We start from the raw sequence: 20,508 nt of genomic DNA, 5'->3' as shown, positions 1-20,508 counted from the left end.
GCTCACTCGTTCTGCACAGTATGGAGGCTGGTCTGATGATAGTTGCCTGAGCTGTTTTGGGTACCCAGTCTGGCCCTGATCAGACATGCCACAGCACTTTTCATCCAAGGCATAGGAAATATGATCACATCACCACCATCCTGATGGAATAAATATTGGTTTGCCTTGCCGGTCTGCACCATCTTCAAAACCAGCTGCATCATTTATAAAGTAATCACGACTCACACCAGTGCTTACCTTGCAGACAAGCTCGCCATCTCTGCAGCTGTCAGCACAGTTGCAGCCAGAACACAATCAGACTGCAGACTAAGAAGTGTTTACAAGAAAAGAACAATGCAGCAGGCCTTTTCCCTCCGGATCTGGAACAACAACCCCATATTCATCAGGACTGACCGACGTTGCTGCAGTTTATGAAAGAGTTGAAGACTACATTACAAAGAATTAACTGCCGATAACCCAGCTAGTCCGCCTATCCCTAGTTGACTTTATGCTTGTCTTTCACTTTGTACTGCTAGTTTGTGCTTTAGAAATACCATATACACATGAACATACATGTAGAGGTTTTTGTACTGCACTATTGTACTTTTTGTTTGGATCATACATAGATGAGGTTGGTTATAGTAGGGTTTCCTCCCTGGTCCTATGTGTTGTTCAAAAACAGTTTACCAGCTCTAGCACTCCCTTTCTTTTCCTTAGATTGAAATGGGCATGAAGAATCATGAAATAGTTCCAGCCAGCTTGACAGCCTCCATCGCTAGCCTGAAACACGGTGGCTGCAATAAGGTTTTGCGAGAACTGGTGAAGCACAAGCTGTTGGCATATGAACGCTCAAAATGTAAGTTTCATCTCTTTGTTCTGGTATGCATGAGCTTTTGCAGAAGTTCACTGACATTTCTTTGATGCAACTGGGTATTCGGATGTTGGTTCTTGTCTTGGTGGAGTCTTGTACTGGGATTGAAGACTGAAAATGCATGAAGATACCTTAAAATCTCTGAGGTCAGGAATGTAGCAAAAATGCACAAAACTGTACTAGAAAATCTGAACACCCGTTTTAAGAAATACTTTGACTGATAACCTTTATAAATATATCTTCTTGCACCAACTATGGCGCTATGGTGACCCATAAGATGTGGGAATAAGATTTGGTATGTGCAAAAGGCAGAAATAAATACTTATCTCATATCCTATGACTTAGCTGCACTTGACCCAATCAAATTCCCTTGGTCATTGAGGCATTTCCTTCAAATTGTTGCTCTAGCTCTGTTTGTTTTAGATAATTCTCCCATCATTGTCGCGTTTTAATTCGATCAAGACCTGACCCTAGAATGCATTCCTGTTACAAAGTATGTCCTCTCTAAATAAGTAATTCAGGTACAAATATTCTCTTAGTCGAAAAAGATTTTTTTTTTTTTTTAATACAAATATAAACCGGAAACGCAATAATAAATCTAAAAGCTTATATGACTCAAACATGCAAAATACTCTAATTTATCCTGTGTTGCTGGCAAACCACTATATTCCTTATAACGGCTGTACCTCTATTCTGCCTATTCAACCATCCTAAAACCAGGTTTTACTTGTGCACAAATTGTGCATTCACCTCATGTCCATATAACAGTCTTTCACGGTGTGCAGCTGTATTATTGCCAAGAAGTTGAATGTATCCTCTTTATGTAACTCAAAAACAAATCCTTTGTCTCTATTGTTCTTGCAAAAAACCTCAAACCAAAAGCACAGCTTTTTCCTGTGTAGTTATCCATTCATATGCACTGCGAAGACCTCTCTTGGAAGGAATACAACCTAGTGCTTGGCTCTGCTAAGTTATGACATACTGAAACCAAATAAATAAACTATACAGTGTCACATGGAATTTGATGTCAGTCTGGAATTCAAAGGTTACATGCTTATTTTTCTAATTTATATGCTTTGAAATATGAAAGAAATACAACACGAGGATTTTGTCATTGCTCAAGTGCACTTGTGATATAAAACCAGTTTCCCAACTCATTCTCAAAAATACATTTCTTCAACTCACTTGTTATGCCTACCTTATCCGTGCATGGGGGTCGCTAGTTGGCAGTGATTTGAACCTTGTCCAAGAAAGGACCCTTCCTTCTAGTCAGGATAAGGGAGTTACACTCCTAAAACAACCCCTGCTCACCCACTTGGTAGCTTGACACAAGCAGTCCGGCTTATCTTAGAGGCAGTGTGTAAAGCATTTGCACATAACCAACAGTAATACAGTGTAAGAACTACAAATGGACACCACACCAGTTTAGAAAAATATCCAATATTTTTATATAATTAAGACAAGACCAAAAACAATAAAAATCCATAATACAGTACTTAGAAATCTTCAGTTACCAAAATAATCTTGAAATAAAGTTCCTTGAAGTTGATAGCTCCATCCGGTGCTATCACGGTGTCGTGAACAAACAAATCCAAACAGTTCTGTCTGACCGCGGCGTCGTGGGCCAGCTACGGTGTCGGGCAGACCCACAAAACAGTACCTTTAGAAATGCAGGGCGTCTGTCACCTCTCGTTGAGCTTCCAAAAGCACGGCGTCCGCAGGCATCCGTTCCAGAGGTTGGTGCAGGAGTCGTCAGGCCCTCGAAATCACAATCATTACAGATCGAACTCCTCCCGGTTGAAGTCAGGAGCACTGGCGTCTGGTGCTGCGGTGCGAAGTGCAGCAGTGCGGCGTGCGATGCCCTCAGGACGTGGTACGAGCAGCAGCTCGATGGCCGCGTCAGATGGCATTGTCTATGAGACCAGGGTCCCGGTGGAAAGTGATGCGGTGCTCGTCGCGGTGCTGGCGGGTCACAGTGCAAACAGCGGCGGTGGCGTTGCTGAAGCGCTGTCGTCCGCTGATGAACCTGAGTCGCTGGCGCCAGCGTCAGTAGGCCAATGGTGCGGGATGAGGGCGGTGCATTGTGTAACTTTGCGAGCGGTGCCCTCGAACCAAGGGGCAAGCAGTGGCGTCGATTTCGGCGTGAAGCTGCAGCGTCGTAAAGCGAGGCTGTGCGGAGTGCGATGCCCACAGGTCGCGGTGGAAGTAGTGGCTCGGTGGCGGCATCAGCAGGCGTCATCGGTGAGACAAGGGTTGCGGGGCTGCGTTGCAGCGGTGTCCTCTACGGTGCCTTCAGGACACTTGAGTAGGCAGCAGCGTCGTATATGGCGTTGGGTTGCTTTTTCTTCTGTTGCAGGACAAAACACACAGTCCCCAGTGCTGAGGGCAGAAGAACTTGAAGTCTTTGCTGTTCCTGAGACTTCTTGAACAGGGGGCAAGCTTTACGTCAAGCCCTTGGAGAAACTCACAAAAAGAGATTGCAGAAAGTTCAAGTCCAGTCCTTTCACTGCTCAGACAGAAGCAGCCACTGCAGGCCAACACAGCAAAGCACATAGCAAAGTGTTAGTTCCTCCTCATAGCTTCTCCAGCTCTTTTTTTTGGCAGTCTTCTTGGTCCAAAAAAGTTCTGGGACCCAGTATTGATACCTCAAAGTCCTTTGTTCTCTCAGGCAGAGAGTGTCTCTGCTTAGTCCAAACCAGTTTGGGCCTCTCTGGCCCAGCTTCCCAGCAGAAGGTGGAGACAGCATTGTCCAAGGTAGACAGGGCCTATTCAGGTGCAAGGGAAATCTCCTCCCACCACTCTAAATGCAGGCCGGGCCTATTCAGGTGCTAGTGACAACTCCTCCCACTACTCTGAATGCAGCCCAGGTCTATTCAGCCCAGCCCTGACTCATCCAGACTCTCTAGAGCCACTGCACATCCCCAGCCCCTGTCACACCAAAAACCAGACAGTCAATACTCATCCTAGCAGAGGCACACTGGATGGCCAAGCAAGAAAAGACCTACTTTCTAAAAGTGGTATCTTCACACACAGAATGTAAAAATCACCTTTACTAAAAAGGTGGGTCTTTAGTTTCTGAGTTCAAGCATACTAAACTTTATTTTCCTGTCTGGTCCCAATGTTAAGTTATATTTATAAGATGTTATAAATTCACTCTCATGCTTTCCTATGGGCCAGAAAGCCTTCCAATAGTGAAAAACTAAAGCACTATAATTCACTACCAGGACATGTCACACACATCAATGCGTGTCCTACCTTTCACATACACTGTACCCTGCCCACATACACTGTACCTTGGGCCTACCTTAGGGGTGACTCAAATGTAAGAAAAGGGAAGGTTAGTGCTTGGCAAGTGGGTGCACTTGCCAAGTCGACATGGCAGTTACAAACTGTGTGCAGACTCTGCAGTGGCAGGTCTGAGTAACCTTTTCAGGGCTACTCATGAGTGGCACAATCCGTGCTGCAGGCCCACTAGTAGCATTTGATTTACAGGCCCTGGCACACTCCGTGCCCTTTACGAGGGGCTTACCAGTAAATCAAATATGCCAATCATGGAAACACCAATCCATAATACAAATTCTCATAGGGTGCATATGCATGTTAGCATTGATTAACAGTGATAAAGTGCCCAGAGTAAAACCAACAGAAACAGGTCAGGAAAAACTAGTAGAAGGAAGAAGTAAAAAGTTTGGGGATAACCCTGCAAAAAGGGCCTTTTCCAACAGTGTGGCAAATAAATTCTATGCTTTTCCGATAAAACGAAAATGTGTGGTTAAGAATCTGTGCCCTTTCGCTTTGTTTAACTTTAAGTTCAATGTGCAGCTCGAATTTATGTGGATTTGAAGCACTACATTTCTTTGAGTGTATGTTAGTTGCTAGGATATGAACTGAGATTGGTACTCTGAATATTTACTTTAAAAACTAGTTTCATGAGACAATCCGAAATCTCAGTCATTGTTGAATTGATCACATTTTTGCAAGGCACTTTTCAAGGGGAAAAGGACTGATTGGTATGCCAAAATGATCTTGCCCTGTATGCTGGCTGAACGTGTGACGCCAAATCAGGTTTAGAAGTCCAGCCTGAACTGCCTAGCCAGGGCCCCTCCATACTGACCGTTTAGGCTAGTTTTGTCCCATTGGGGCAGGACCAAGGCTGAACTGCATTTGACTGATCTCTGTATAGAATGGTACAATAGGTGAAAAACAATGAACTGTGATGTGGCCTGAATCCATGCCAGTGCATAATGTTAATTAGAACATTGGAATGTCGACAATGGAGTGCTTTGGGCTTCTAATGGCTGGTAGAAGCCCGGAGCAAAAACATTACACGGTTTCTCTTTCACAGCAACCGCTGTGAACAAAGGCCTCATGATTTCAGCTCCATTGGGCTCCCTGAGGCCCTTTTTTGCTAATTAGCACATTCTGCCCTGATTTGGCAAAATGTTCTAATAGCCTTATAGCCCGTCGCAGCTGGGCTATACTGGCCATTGAAGCCTGGCTCCTTTGTCAAAGATCCTCGCCGAACGCTGGAGCGGGCCTTTAATGGTATAGACCGCTATGGCAGGCTGTAAAGCTATATTAATGCATTCCTTTCATCATTTTGTTGCAGTAGATGCCCAAGTGTGATGGTTATGTCCAGGCATGGGTCCTGTGCTGGAGGTAACGTATCCCGGCAGCTCGGGCTGGACCATTCCTATCAGAGCAGGAATGAGGCTGATATTTGTTTAGTGTGGCACAGTGGGTAAAAAATTATGGACTAGAGTGCGGACTGAGCGACCAGTGGTTGAGAATAATTGAAGAATTCTTTCCATGACTTTGTTTTTGTTACAATCACTGCAGACCGAACATCCAGCTAGATTCTGCCACTTCATAATTCATCAACTTAAACAGAGCAAAAAAATCATACAATGTTTAGCATATGCTTCAACTGCCAACTTCATAATTCATCACCTTAAACAGACTTTAAACATCAGGTATGCAATGTTTGGCATATGCTACAACTGCTCAGTACGTTCACTGAAAACGCTTCCCGTCTCAAAGTTTTAGTCGATCAGTTAGGTGTTTTACTGCTTACACTCTCATCAGCGCAATCACTCTTGATTTACAGCCCATCATGAGCTCTTTATGAACCATTTAGATTTCGCATTTGTATATCCTATCAACCTCTGCTCCAAATGGAAGTCCATATGCCACAGAAATCAAATCCTGTTTTCTTAGTAGCATGTTCCTGTTTCTGAGGTCCTTTAAGGAAAATCTTGCCTTACCCTTTGGTTATGATGTAAGCACTATACTCGGAGTAGATGCTATGTTAGCCATGTAAACTTTCATGGCCTTGTCATTTGATGACTGACGGTGTTTTGGCTTCCACCATTCTGGGCTTTACAGTGTGTGGTCACAAGTTTGGATTAAAAGGGGAATCGATGAACGTTTCTGCTATTCCGTATTTCATTTTCTTTTAACAAGCCCTCTCATGGGATGTTAGTTAGCTGCAGCGTATAGCTGCATTTGAAAAGTGTACCTTTCTGTAGCGTGTGGGTGAGTGTGTTTATCAGAAGGTGGGCAGCGTTCCATGGCACAAGGTAGAAAAAGGATCCCCAATGACAGTGAAAGAAATGGGCACTTGGTGTCCAAGTGAGTAACTTGCACATTTTAGATTGGTATTTTATGCCAATACGATATTTCCATATGTGAAGAGCACTATGGTTTCAATATAAAACAAAATCCAGTTTGTTGTGTAGGTATATGCGATCTGAAAACATTTTTGTTAATGTGTGCTAAATGTCAAAATTTCTTTTATCTTGTCATTCAAACTCCGTTAATTTGTATGCTAATTCGAAATGATATATGTGAAAGACGGTATTTTTTTCAATCCAATTTAAGTTTACTGGTTTATTGTGAAGGCCATTGTGCCAAAATATGATTTTCAGTTGTAGGATTTTTGTTAATATTCATAAACCCCGAATATCTCCGCCTACGTCTGGGATCCGGGAGCACTTTTTACAAGAGAAAACTCTTTAAATGAACTAACCATATGTGTATCTAAATTAAAGAAATTGTAGTTTAATTTAGACATACTTTTTAGTAACAGTTAAAATATCAAACATGAGCATTAATTAGCTATTAAAGAAACTTTTCACTCTCTGTTTTTAGAAGCTATATTAAAACAAAAGGCATGGTTAGCCTTCATGCTAAATATACAGAGGTTAGAAAAAACTGCACTGTGCTTTTAAGGCTGAAGGCTGGCCTAGGTAATGCATAAAAGGGTTCTGGTATCACACAGTGAGGGGAGATATTCAGTGTTCATGAATTTGGCAACTACTACTGTGACAGAGAACCAGGTTGACAGGTAATAGACTTTCTTTTTGATGAGGAGCATCTAGGAAGTATCAAGCCAAAAAATAGTTTTGCTGAGTGCCAATCTATTTCTGTTCAAATTGCAAAATTGTGGTGTTCTGACCTCAAATTCTAGTGAGCTAATTTTGTTTGTACCTGGACTGTGCATTATTTTAGGTAGAGCAGGCTAGATTTTCTTTTTGCCACATGCAATGTTTATAATTCAATCCTACCCCCCCCCCCCCACTCCGCCACCCCAACGTGTGAAACAGAACTTTAATTTTCAGTCATTGCTGTGTGCCTTATGAGCAGAATGTTTGTACTTATTCTTATTTATGTGTTGCTTTTTAGCTGTGCAGGGCTATCGTTTAACCAACACTGGGTATGATTATCTAGCCTTGAAAACACTCTGTTCTCGTGAAGTTGTGAACTCTGTTGGCAACCAAATGGGCGTTGGCAAAGAATCAGGTAACTCAAAATTATCATGTTGTGCACCTGAGAAAAATAAATAAAAATATTTCTTTTCATAGCTTCTTTCACAAACCATCTTCCACAGAGTGACACATTCTCAGGATATTTTGCATACTGTAAACCTCCATCAGAGGCTGGTGTTAAAATCTGCCCTCGAATTTCTTTGAGAGTTTGTAATGATGAATCCATCTCCTTATGGTGAAACGTGAAGTACAGCATATTCAGTTTGCTCACTCAGGGAGTTTGAGATGCTATCAACATACAAAGTGTTGGATTTGAAGCAGGATATATATTGTTTTGTGTTGTCAATGTAGTTATAAAGCATTTCATACACCCGAAGTGCATTGTCAAATGGGTAGCATGCTACACTGGAGTGAGTAGTTTGAGATTTTAATGTAGCCTCTGCAGAAAGTGCCGTATGTGACTGAGTTTTGCTGTTACTCCTACGAGTCCGGCAGGGACCAAATAAATGATACCCCCAAGGATTAGTAGGGATATTATTTTTGCCTTGAATGGCCTAATCCTACCTTGCCCGAACACTAATTGGCATACATGTTAGAAGTTCATGATACTCTACAGCACTTGAAATGGTGGAGAGCAAAAAACAATGGTATATTCACCTTTTCTAGTTTTATGCAAATCTTTAATACCATTTTTTAAAATATATAATAAAAGGCTAGCATATATAGTGTAAAGTTTAATTTCTACATTAGACTTAACATAACTCATTGAACACACTATAGTGCATCTTACTTTTAGATCACAACTATTTGATAAAGAATGGTGGCCAGTAAGGAGGATACTGTTATTTCGGCATACATGTGTTTTGTGAATGTTTTCATCTGCTTTATTAGGGCTGTCCAGACAGACAAATTATAAGTAAGGGGAAAGCCAAAGATACAGGACAAATGCATAATAACATCAGTGAGGAATGTTCTGCACTACCGTCCTCTATGGAATATGCTCTTTAGAGTCCATCCAGGAGCAACGGAAGGCATCCAATAAGCATGTACCAGAAACAGGCAGCCATGATTAATAATCTCTAGACTGAACCCCTTAGCAATAGAAGAGCAACCCACCATCCAGCACTGGATACTGGCATCATGACGGATGAACTGAATCATCCTCTTCCTCACACATTCATCTCCTGCTCTCCGTCCGTGCTCTGGGAAGGAGTAAGGGCAGACGAGCACCTGGGATGTGCTGGTGTAGGACAGAGGGTAGGAGCACCTGGGAGGGGTGGGCTGAAAAAGCGTGATCATTTTCATATTTAAGCTGATTTGTTTCAGGTTGTTACTTCCCATAATAAGTGACCAACAGTATATCATTGCTGTGGTTGCAGATATGAGAAAATTAGATGATACAGACTATTCTTATACATATTTTGAATATTGGATGGCTCCCTAAAATGTGGTTTCCCAGCGCTGAGCGCCATACGCAAAGGCGGTTGAGCCAGAGATCAATCTCAGAAAACATTAAAGCATTTTGGAAGAATCAGAGGATAAGAACAACCACGTTTTTAACAATTTGCGAAACCAAGAGAGCGAGCGGTATTCTCTCAGTGTCACAAGGCAGACCATTCCAAAGTTTCAATCCCAGAAAAGAGAACGCTTGGCCTCCTTGTTGGAATTTCCTAATGTAAGGAATTGTGGCCAGACTCAGATGACTGGAATGCAAAGAACGGCCAGGTGTATACCAAGACATCAAACATCTGTTGTTTGCCAGGCATTCATGCATGTAGTAGAACACCTAAATTGCACACGCCATTCAATGGGCAACCAATGTAAGTTCCTTAGCATATTGGCAGTAGATGTGAATTTAGAAGAGTGGAGCAAGAGGCATGCAGCAGTGTTTTGTACAATCTGGAGGCGTTTAAGCACTGTTTTTGCCACCCCCAGGGACAAAATATTCCCATAGTCTAGTCTAGAAATAACCAGGGCCTACACTACGGTTCTCTGGGTGGAAGTAGGGAGGCAGTGAAAGATCTTCCTGAGCCACTTCAAGATACCACAACACGTAGCTGCCTCCATGTTGATCTGCTGACTCGTGATAAGTTTGTCATCCAACCAGAGTCCTAAATTCTTTACGGCTGCCACTGGGCTGGGAGGGGGGGGAGACCCATAGTTGTGGGCCACATGTGAGGTCCCCAAGGATTGGGAAGGTTGTCCACCAACAAGCCCTCCATCTTGTCACCGTTCAGTTTCAAGGAGTTCGCATTAATCCGTTAAGAGACTTGGGTGAAACAGGAGTTAAGGGCCTTTACATTCTTGTTGTCCTTGAATGACCGAGGTACAACTATTTGTGCATCGTCCGCATATAAGAAAAGTGGCCACAATTTTCCACTATCATAGCTAATAGTCATACATATAGGTTGAAGTGCAACGGACTCTGAGTGGATTCCTGAGGCGCGCCTGACACTAAGGGGTGGGATATGCACCTCTTTTTAATGCTATTAACGTTTCACTGTGGAGTAGAGAATATATTTATGCTTTTTATTCATTAAAAAATCTGTGACCGGATGCATTGGGTAATATCTTGTTTTTTTCACTAAGCAATTTTCTTAATTTTGTTTCTTTCAGTAATCTACCAAACTGTACATGCAATAATCATTATAATATGTGATTCCTGAAATGGAAAGTTTCACCACTTACAGAATTTTACTGTCTATGCTCACATTCCAAAATGTTTCTCCTTACATTATTCAAAACATGTATTTACAAGCTAGTAGTAGGGGCTATCTTATATCATGTTCATTCACCAGTTGCAAGGTTGAACGCTTTCGATTTAACAATTCTCCTCCTGCTTTTCATTTAGACATTTACATTGTGGCAAATGATGAAGAGGAACAACTTGCATTGAAGTTGCACAGACTCGGGAGGACCTCCTTTCGAAATCTCAAAAATAAACGTGACTACCACAAGCACAGACGTAGCATGTCGTGGCTTTACTTATCGCGCTTGGCTGCCATGAAGGAATTTGCATACATGAAGGTATTCTATATTTTGTTAAATTTTTTGGGAGCTCCAGATTCCTGGCTCCTCTCAGATGGGGCCTCCATATCAGTGTAGTTGTGGAAAAAACAAATTCTCTATTTTTAGTGAATCTGGAAATCAGAGGATCGTGAAAGGGGTTCACACAGTGTCTTATCCACGCACATGCTTTTACGGATTTGAAGACAGTTTGTATGCATCAAGGGGCTGGCAAATTGACCTTTTTCAATAAAGATGGAGAGCTGACTAGAAAGCTTTCTTGTAGAGGTGAAGTGTTTGTTGTAGAGCAGTTTAGTCTTGGTATTATAATTACTCCGCCACTGGTGTTGTAATGCTAACAAGCAGTTTTAAGATTTAGACGCTCTATCATAAACCAAAGTTGCAAAGTTGTTTGTGATAGTAGGATTTTCACTGTTAGTGTAGTGTCAACAGCCACATGAATACACAAGTAAAAAACTTGAAAATCCATTTCCTGGAAGGGAGTCTGAAAGTTAATTAGCTAGTGCTGTATGGATACAATTGGCTCCTCGTTTTTAGGGAGGAGAGAGGTCTAACCAAAATGGATGGCAGCATGATCTGCTCAGGGTAAGTTGAAAATATAAATGATGCAGATCATATCTGTAATAGAGGAGAACACGGGATCCATATGTGGCCTCCATAGGGGTGAGTCCTTTGAAAAAGCTTCAACATATTTAATGATCAGATCTTTAATTTTAGGGCACAGGGGGGTAATTGAGCCGTGTATTAAAATGGCAAAAAAACTATGTGGTTGGAACTCATAACTGCTAAAGGGGCGATAATGTTACATAAACTAACCGTGTAATTCTGGGCAAATCCTGGAGGACTGTAGATAAGGATCAACCAGGAGTCACACTTGGCTGATATATTAATCACAGTTACCAGAAACTCTATGCCTTCACCTGATGGGAGTTGAGTTGGAAAAAGATTAATACTGATTTGCAATAAAAGCAAGACCAAATGCCAAACCAGCACCACAATCCTGACAAAATGTCTCTACGCTAGGTTGTAATGTAGTGTTGACCAGCTTTCTCTTTGTTATGTTTTGGAAATTTCTAAAGCACACGTTCACCAAAAGATTTAATGGCGCTCTGAGCTATAGCGGCAGAGCAGAGATGTAACTTAGTCGTAAGCTTGTCTGAAGAGCCATGCTTTTTGCAGTTTTCTGAATTGCTCATAGGAGTTTGCTGCTCTTATGTTGGCCGGAAAGGAGTTCCAGGTGCCGGGAGACAACACCGCGAACCTGTTTCCCACTAGTCTCTTCCTGTAGAATGTAGGAACCTCTAAGAGATTGAGATGTGCTGATCTAAGGTTACGCCTAGGAGTGTAGTTCCTAATTCTAGAGGAATCAAAAATGAGCCTTTCACTCTGCTGAATTTTAAAAATCATGAAGCCTGTTTCAAACAATGTTCAATGTGCAGTTGGGAGCCAGAGCAATTTTTTCAGTTAGGGTGTAGTGTGTCAATATCTTGGCTGTTGATAGACTCATCTGGATGCTTGATTTTGGACTAGCCGCAGTCTTTGGCTCAAACCCTTTGGAAAGCCCAGGGAAAGGACGTTAGCATAGTCAATGTAGGACATCACTAGTGCAAGTACAGTCCGGATGATGGCTTCAATTGAGAACGTTTTTTATATTTGTTTCATGAAGCTAAAAGAAGCCAGAAGAAGTCCCTGTAGCAATCTGGGGTTTCATTGATAGATCTTCATTGACAAGTATGCCGAGGCTCTTTTTAAGTTTGCCGGGGGTGGGGGGGCGAGAATCCCAACTCCTGGGGCCAAAAGGAAGGACTCAGTAGTGCAGTTTGTTTTTGACCAACATCAACCTTGGAGGAGCAGACTGGGGAGCGGCGAACTGATTGTGAGTAGTCCTACAGAAAAACCTAATCCAATCCAGAGCACAGCCTGGTGGCCTCGTCAAAGTCAAGAAGGATGTCATGATCCATGGTGTCGAAGGCTGCCAAAAGATCCAGAAGGACTAACACCTGGGCCTGAACTTTGTCCAACTCCTCTCTCATATCATCTACTACGAATAGAATTACAGATTCTTTAGAGTGACCGGGCCGGAAGCCCGCCTGGTGTGAGCCTAAAAATGATGAGCCTTCAGTGATGGAGCAAAGATGGTGAGCGATATGAGCTTGGCTAGGTAGGGGAGGAAGGAGATTGGGCGGTAATTCTTTAAAATAGAGGCGGTCATCTCCTGCTTTATTCAAGAGAGGAAGAACCACCGCTTCTTTAAAGCTGATATTCAGGGAGAGCAAACCACATTGGGCAATCCAAAAAGTTTGAGTTATTTCTTAGTCACTGTGAAAATATCAAGGCGGTTACCAACAATCAGGTTGTGAATTAAAAGGATATCATTTGCTGGCACATTTGAATGCCTTTAGTCAGCCTTTTGTGTTTCCAGAACTGGAAGTATGAAGGTAGAAGGTACCGGAACATATACAGTGGCATAAACCGAAGCAACCATATAGGATAATCTCCGAAGGTTAAAACAAGGCAGTTCATTTACTGTCATGTTTTTGGTTGCATCTCCTTCTGATTGCATGGCGGGTGCACAGAGGAGAGCTGATGGAATTCCAGTCAGCACACCAGGAGGGGTGATTTAAAGACCCAGCACACCAGGAGTCAGGCCAGAAGTGGGGCTGGTTTGCAGAAGCCGTTGAACGAAAAAAAATACAAATGTTGAAAAGAAATGGCTAAATGGCGGCTCAGCAACAGTCTGCGAGGAACACTCCCCACATACTAAGAAATAAAAACATATTAACATAAATTGAGTAATAAACCAAGGAAATAAAATGATAAAGAGATTGAACGCTTGGACTAAACTATTAAGCTAATACAACAAAAGGACAGAGGAGCCAGGCCTCTGCCATAAAAGAAAATGATGTACATTAAAGTTAAAAGTGCACAGCACAGAATGTAAAGTGTGAGGTTGAGCTGACTTTCCAACTCAGCCTCACGGTGAGCTTGTGATGTATTTTTTAATTTAATGTATTTTTATATTTGCAAATAATCTTATCCTTTTTGACTATTCTAATCAACACCTTCTATAAAATGTACATGCACAAATGTTTGAAACTGGAAAAGTTGAGTTTAGATGACAAGGATGTGAGTTATAGGAAGGGTCCTAAAACCATTGTTCATTCAGATGGCCAGTGGATTTCTGCACAGCTTTACAGCAAAAACATGCTTGACAACTTTACGCTAGAAACAAACCGGAAGGTAACCTTGGTCAGACTTAAAATCTGACCAGCCGTGTTTGGAACAAAGGAAAATAAATGAGTTGAATAGGAAACAGGAGTTCTACAATCTTATTAGTTGAGAAGACCGGACATCCCAGCTAGTGTATGCTTGTGTATCAGATACACTTCAGTGAAACAAGGAATACTATAGCTATATGGGAACCATGTTGAAAACCTGAATCTACCACCATTAATCAATAAAGAATTACAAAAAAAATCAGATCTGGCCCGAAACTTGCAACTGTAGAAAGTTTACTTGAAGTCCAATCTTTATACATGTGTTCACCAACCACGGTTGATGACTTTCAGGTCTACTTTGCCACCTCATGTGTTGCAATAAGCAGGCAGACTGGACACATGGTGCATCCAAAGGCCACACCATCTGTTCAGCCTTTGGCAGTGCTAAGTGGGTTCTGTTGCAGAAAGAACAATTGATGATCAGAATGTTGAACAATGTCAAACATTCACCCCAGTACAAAGAACTGGGCTTAAATCCATCGTTATTTGGCTCCCCATGCCATTCCAGTTTAAACCCAGACATATGCCAATCATTCTTGACCCTGCTCTCCTTGAGAACAGTCTAGCCCGAACTGCCAGGCCAGGTTCTCCCTGGACTGGTTCTGTTGGCAGGAGGTTAGTAGGGAAAAATCAGAGCCCTTCAAATTACTGGCAAGCCTAACTAGCTCAAAACAGTTGTGTCTGAGCGAAGGTAATCTGCTAAAACTTTGCAACTTGAGCTTTCTCTTTCGCGTCAAGAAATTAAGTGCCACTTGCCCAAACTATTCTTGCAGGATTATCTGAATATTCTATGGTCAAGTCTCATGTAGTTTTACAAACAAGTGGCAGCCACTGCTCTTAGCAAAGGTGCTTGAATCCTTCTCTCATGACCTCTTGATACCAACATCTTCCATTTAATTTGAAATAAACAGATGTATACTTCAGTGATTAATAGGTTTGAGCCTCAGGTTGAGTGTATTGCTAGACCCTGGCATAATGAATATTAAAGGGGATTGCACTCCCGGGGAAGGTATTGACCAGGCGAAGTCAGGAGGGTCTTGAGGTGAACCCGAAGTCAGTACTCCACTCAGTACCTACCTAGAGGTGCCCTCCCCCCTTGGAAAATATTGCTATTGTAAATCCGACCCTACAAATTCTGGGTGAAATTCACAAAATTGTTTGTTAGATGTTGTGTTTTACATAGGATTATTTGGAGAATGGCTGTACAAAATTTGTTCTATTGAAATGCATTGTGGAGAATGTTTGTTTGATTTTAAAGACTTATAGAAATGGTGATATTAGATCTTAGTCACAATATAATAATTTTTTGGGTGGTAACGCACACATTTTTAGGGCGCTGCTGTAGGAGATGACCTTTCGGAATCGGTCTGCACTTTTCAAACACTTGTGCTTGCGGCGGCATTCACATTGCGGGAGTGAGCAGCGGCGCGCAGGGGCCAGCTGTTTCCAATTAGCGTGGCAGCGCGCGCTTGTTGACATTTTTCCATTCTCGCTCCCCTGCCTGTCTCACCCTTGTGCCAGGGCTCAAGAGTACTTGGCTCTCACAGTGACAAGAAACGTGCTCTTCCCACAGATGAATTTAGTTTTTTTTTTACAAGGTTGTCCGAGAGCAAGAGAAATAGAAATGTACTCGTAAAACGTCCTTTGCTGATCGCGCTCTTTCGGTAGTGTGCACGGAGGGCTGTTTGGGCTGCCCACTTTTAGTATGTGTGTGTGGGGAAAGCAGTGGGCTGGGGCGGAGAGGAAAGATTGACACTTATTTCAGCTTCTGTCACTCACCTCAGCCCGTGTCTGGTACAAGGAAAGAACAGTGGCGCACAAGCTGAATGGAAGGTACACAGTACACATGTAGCAAGCATGTCACTAGTCAATAAAGCGATCACTCAGGCGGGCCATTGAAAGTACAGTCCGGCAGGGCAGAAGGCTATTGTTAGAAATCTCACAGCAACGGGGCTGCGGTGAGTCAAACGCCGGCCTCCGATTTACACCATTGTATCGTTTATAGTAGGAGTCATTTTGAGTTTTCTAACTTATGAATTCCGCTCTTTAGACTGGCCCGCCTCTCTGGTCTCCTACAGCTGTTAGTTTGTAATATGAGCAGGGGGAAGTGTCCTTCACTCTCTAGCAGTACCCTACCCAGCATACGGTGATCTTTCTGACGGATGAATGAAAAAAAAACACACCCAATCCTGCTAACTTTTCTCATCAGCTGGACTTCAGGAAGGACTGATTAAAGAAGGCACGCGCACACTCTGAATTTCATCGTGTGTGCAAGAGTAAGATTGAAAAAGTGTCAACCCTCACTCTTTGACACACAAGTTGTGTGCCTTCATCCGGGCAATTAGCAGCCTAGCCTGCCATGCTAGGCAGCTCGCTTTTAGTGTGTTCTGCTGGGAAGGCAAATGCAAAAACAACAATTGATGGACAGAATGCAGAACAATGTCATACATTCACCCCAGTACAGAGATCTGGGCCTAAATCTATAGTGTTTTTGCTCACCATGCCATTCCAGTTTGAATCCAGCCATATGCAAATCAGTCTTGACCCTGTGCCCCATGGGAACAGTCCAGCCCGAACTGCCAAGCCAGGTCCTCCCTGGACTGGAAACAAGCATCCTAGGACCGGTTTCGGGCTTACAGCCCTCGTCAGCCAGGATAGCTTGATTCCAGTGGCATGGAGAGCACGGGACTCACGTCTGAGCATACCCGTCCCACTCGGGGTGACAAATGCAAAAACAACAATTGATGGACAGAATGCAGAACAATGTCATACATTCACCCCAGTACAGAGATCTGGGCCTAAATACATCGTTTTTTTGCTCACCATGCCATTCCAGTTTGAATCCAGCCATATGCAAATCAGTCTTGACCCTGTGCCCCATGGGAACAGTCCAGCCCGAACTGCCAGGCCAGGTCCTCCCTGGACTGGAAACCAGCATCCTTGGACCGGTTTTGGGGTTTCACCCCTCTTCAGCCAGGATAGCTTGATTCCAGTGGCATGGAGAGCATGGGACCCACGTCCCACTCGGGGTGAAAAATACAAAAACAACAATTGATGTACAGAATGCAGAACAATGTCATACATTCACCCCAGTATGACATTGTTTCCGGTCCAGGGAGGACCTGGCTTGGCAGTTCGGGCTGGACTGTTCCCATGAGGCACAGGGTCAAGACTGATTTGCATATGGCCAGTTCTAAACTGGGGTGGCATGGTGAGCAAAAGAATGATGGATTTAACCCAGATCGCTTGACTGGGGGTGAATGTTTTGATTTGTTCTGCATTCCGTCCATCAATTGTGTGTCTTTTGCCTGCTGGGAAGGCAGGCAGAGAGCTTAGGGGAGCTACAGGTGAGCCATCAAGGCGGCAGGCATGTTATTTCTGTGTGCTCTTATCTGGCACGAGGGCAGGCCTTGTCGCGCAATCATTTTCTTAGTAATAAGGCCTTAAAAGCAGCCTTGAAAACAACGACCATAACGGAAGGAAACTCTGTCCAAGCCGACATTGCGTCTCTGGTGTCACCTTTCTGCCAGCACGACTTGCGCAACGTTAAAAACACCACGTAGGTGTTCGTCAAGGTCTCACTCAGGACTTTTCAAGGGCCGGGCAAACAAACTCTGCGCTAGCTCTTTAGCTTCCGAATATTTCAACAATTTCAATAATAAAAAAAACAGACACCTTAAGAGACTGCGCGCCCGGTGCTGGGATAAGTCGCCTTTGGGACCTTATAAGTGTTTAGTTATACAGCACAATATCCTTGGTTCAACATCATCAACTGTTGCACGGCTAAACACTTATAAGGTCCCAAAGGCGAGACCTATTGGCTATGCCAATGCTTGTTAAGAGTTGCGCTGAGTTCCAGGGCAATTTTATCATGTGATAAAAGCTGAAACCCTACTAGGATTTGATGGGCTGTGTTTGAGAGAAAATCGTTTCCTCACATGATTTTCTCATGGAAATGATGGTAAGTACACTAGAAGCAAAAATGAGGACACATTTTCTATAAATTCAGAAATATTATCTTGAGACATGAGAGTAAAAACTCTGATATGCTACGTAAAATATTACTTCCCCAAGGAGCAGGGGCCTGTCAATTGATTCTGCAGTGTTCTCTGCAGCTTCTCCATAGGGTTTCATTTAACTATTGGAGCACTAACATTATATATTTGTGAGAAAGCGAGGCTCTTCTATACGATATGTTGCTGGAATTAAAATATTTTCCAATAGAGGAGACTACTGTAAATGAAAGAGAGGATTTAATTCCGTCATAGAAATGACGGATAGTACCCCGGAAACTCTTTAAGTTGATTTCCGCAGTGAGCTGCTTTAGTTTTACCACACATTTCAAATGAACAGTAAGTGCTAACCTTCTATATTCATGAAATAGTGGGTACCATGTTACTTAATAGGGGATGTTCAGTTTAAAACTGTTCCATGGAGCAGGCCGAAATAAATGCCTTGTGCTGCTGATGCCGATATGAAACGAGCTGCTTAAAATATATGAGGGCAGGTATCGATATTTAACCATGTATGGCATAATACATCTTAAGGGGCTAAAAATAGTTAATGAAAAATATTCCTATTTAAGCCCAGCATCCCCTTTCCATATCTGTTTCCTCAGACTAACAATCCTCTCTCTCCTTTAAATCCCTCCTTAATTTTAAAATTGTAACATTTTGCTTGATAAAGAATTTCTTTAATCGTCCAGTTAAATATGCAGCAGTAGATTTGTAGATGTTCAGGAAGATATTCGCAGACTAATCTCATATTTACAGATTTGTGTTCCTGTAGCTGGTGAGACCCTTCAAATGAGTTGCTATGTGGACATTTTTTTTTTTTTAACCTTTTCGACTTCCTTTTGTCAGTAGTTGCATCTCTCTGAAGAGTATGCACTGGCTTAATTGCCTAAAAAAATAAATTCCTGGGTAATTAATTAAAAACATGTTAAAATAAGTAACATTGTAAATCAGTCAGAACATGGAGGCTACTTTTTAAAAACATAGTTAAAACTGTCTTGGACTACACAAAACGTGGGACGCTATGAAAATATAATACATACAAAAAGATTGGGTTGCTTTTGAGGACTCATCCATTTCAGGAATTCGTGGTAGCCGAGATAAGAACCATTTTCACATACTATTTTCTGTATAGGAAATTGGATGATTCTGAACGTTTTTTCTCCAGCATGTCTTCCAGCATAGGCATTTTCTACGAGGTAGGTGAACAGCCTTGTTCTTTATTACAACGCTGTGATCTTCACAGGCAGCTGTTATGGCAATAAAGCTTAGTGATATGTGGGTTGCTACTGTAATGGGGCTTGTCTTGGGTACTAGTTATGAATCTCTGGGATGGATCTCAACTGACTAGTAGCCAATCAAAAGGCAGAATTGTTGGTAGTGTAGATCTGTCTGACTTGCAATTATTATTAGAACATTGGAATGTTATGAGCTCTCCTGAAGACAATGAAGGGCTAAAACGCTTGGCACAGACCTTCTACTCCATCTTTCCAATGCTTGTCTTTTAGTTTTTCCCTGTTTTTCATTTAGAGCATTCTACCCTCAATGGGTAGATGTTTCTAATAGTGTTATAGTCTTCCTACATGGGGCTAAACAAATTGTTAAATGCTTTCTACCTCGTATGGCATATGTGACATCATTGCAGGTCTCGGTGTCTTTGTCTCTTGCTGATATACTCAGACATACACTTAGCACCAGACATCACATGTATTACACTCAGAAAATAGAATGTTCATGTAGAAGCAGTGTAATTATGATTTACACAGAACATTTATAGTACTGGTGATGTCTCTTATGGCTTTACCTGCAATCCTCTCTTTCTAGCCTCCTCCATGGCATTCCTTTTTCCTGTTGGCCTGTCCTTACACCGGTGTTTCTTGTGCTAGCTGCACCCGAAGACAACAGCCTCCAAATCCTTTGCCGACTGCATCACTGTGGTCCTAGGCCAATGGGTACGATACACTCCATAAAACGTATGCTGTCAGCAGGATGGCACTGCTCTCCTCTTCCTGACAAATAGTGGAGGGAAGTATTTGGATATTTATAAGAGGGTTTGAGTGAATAACACTGTGCCTGCAGAAGGCCATTAATTGACAACAGTGGTGATGTCTTTCCCTTGTTTATCTCCAACCCCTAATACTGGTCAGAAGTAGTCCTTCATTGAGATGGAGGATTACCCCCTTTCTAGCAAAAAACAAATGCCATGGCTCTCCTGGGCTTTCTCTCTCCCACAAAATATAAAATCTAATTAGACCAAACACAAACATTGATAGCAAAAGGCCATTCCTTGGTAAAATAATGTCCTGTGGTAACTACCCCTCTTTGCCCTAAAAAAAAAAAAGTCCTAACCCGGTGCTTTCGGCATCCAACATATTTTGTCTTTGAAACTCTTTATTGTAATTTGTTTCATAGTTGAAACATCATGTTCGAGGCATATGAGCTGCAGATTGTACACTTAGCATAGATCGCCATCTGGTGTTGGGCCCGGATGTTTGCAGTTTGTTTTTGTTCTTTGGACAGTCTTTGGAAGTCACGAGTTTGGTGACTCCTCCTTCGGTCCGTACTGCGCATGG

The 20,508-nt window shown here is 42.5% G+C and overlaps 1 protein-coding gene across 2 annotated transcripts in view; it reads left to right on the top strand.

The window, feature by feature from the left end:
- RIOK2 (RIO kinase 2) overlaps positions 1-20,508 on the top strand; it is a 143,051-nt gene that overhangs the window by 24,724 nt on the left and 97,819 nt on the right. For both annotated transcript variants that reach the window (XM_085632541.1, XM_085632540.1), the window contains 3 exons: positions 697-835; positions 7,535-7,651; positions 10,469-10,644. In XM_085632541.1, the coding sequence (XP_085488667.1) occupies positions 697-835; positions 7,535-7,651; positions 10,469-10,644 (432 nt within the window). The remainder of the gene's footprint in view (positions 1-696; positions 836-7,534; positions 7,652-10,468; positions 10,645-20,508) is intronic.

Source organism: Triturus cristatus, chromosome 2_1 (assembly GCF_964204655.1).
Source record: "Triturus cristatus chromosome 2_1, aTriCri1.1, whole genome shotgun sequence".
Lineage (NCBI taxonomy): Eukaryota > Metazoa > Chordata > Amphibia > Caudata > Salamandridae > Triturus > Triturus cristatus.
This window is presented reverse-complemented; position numbering and strand designations above follow the sequence as displayed.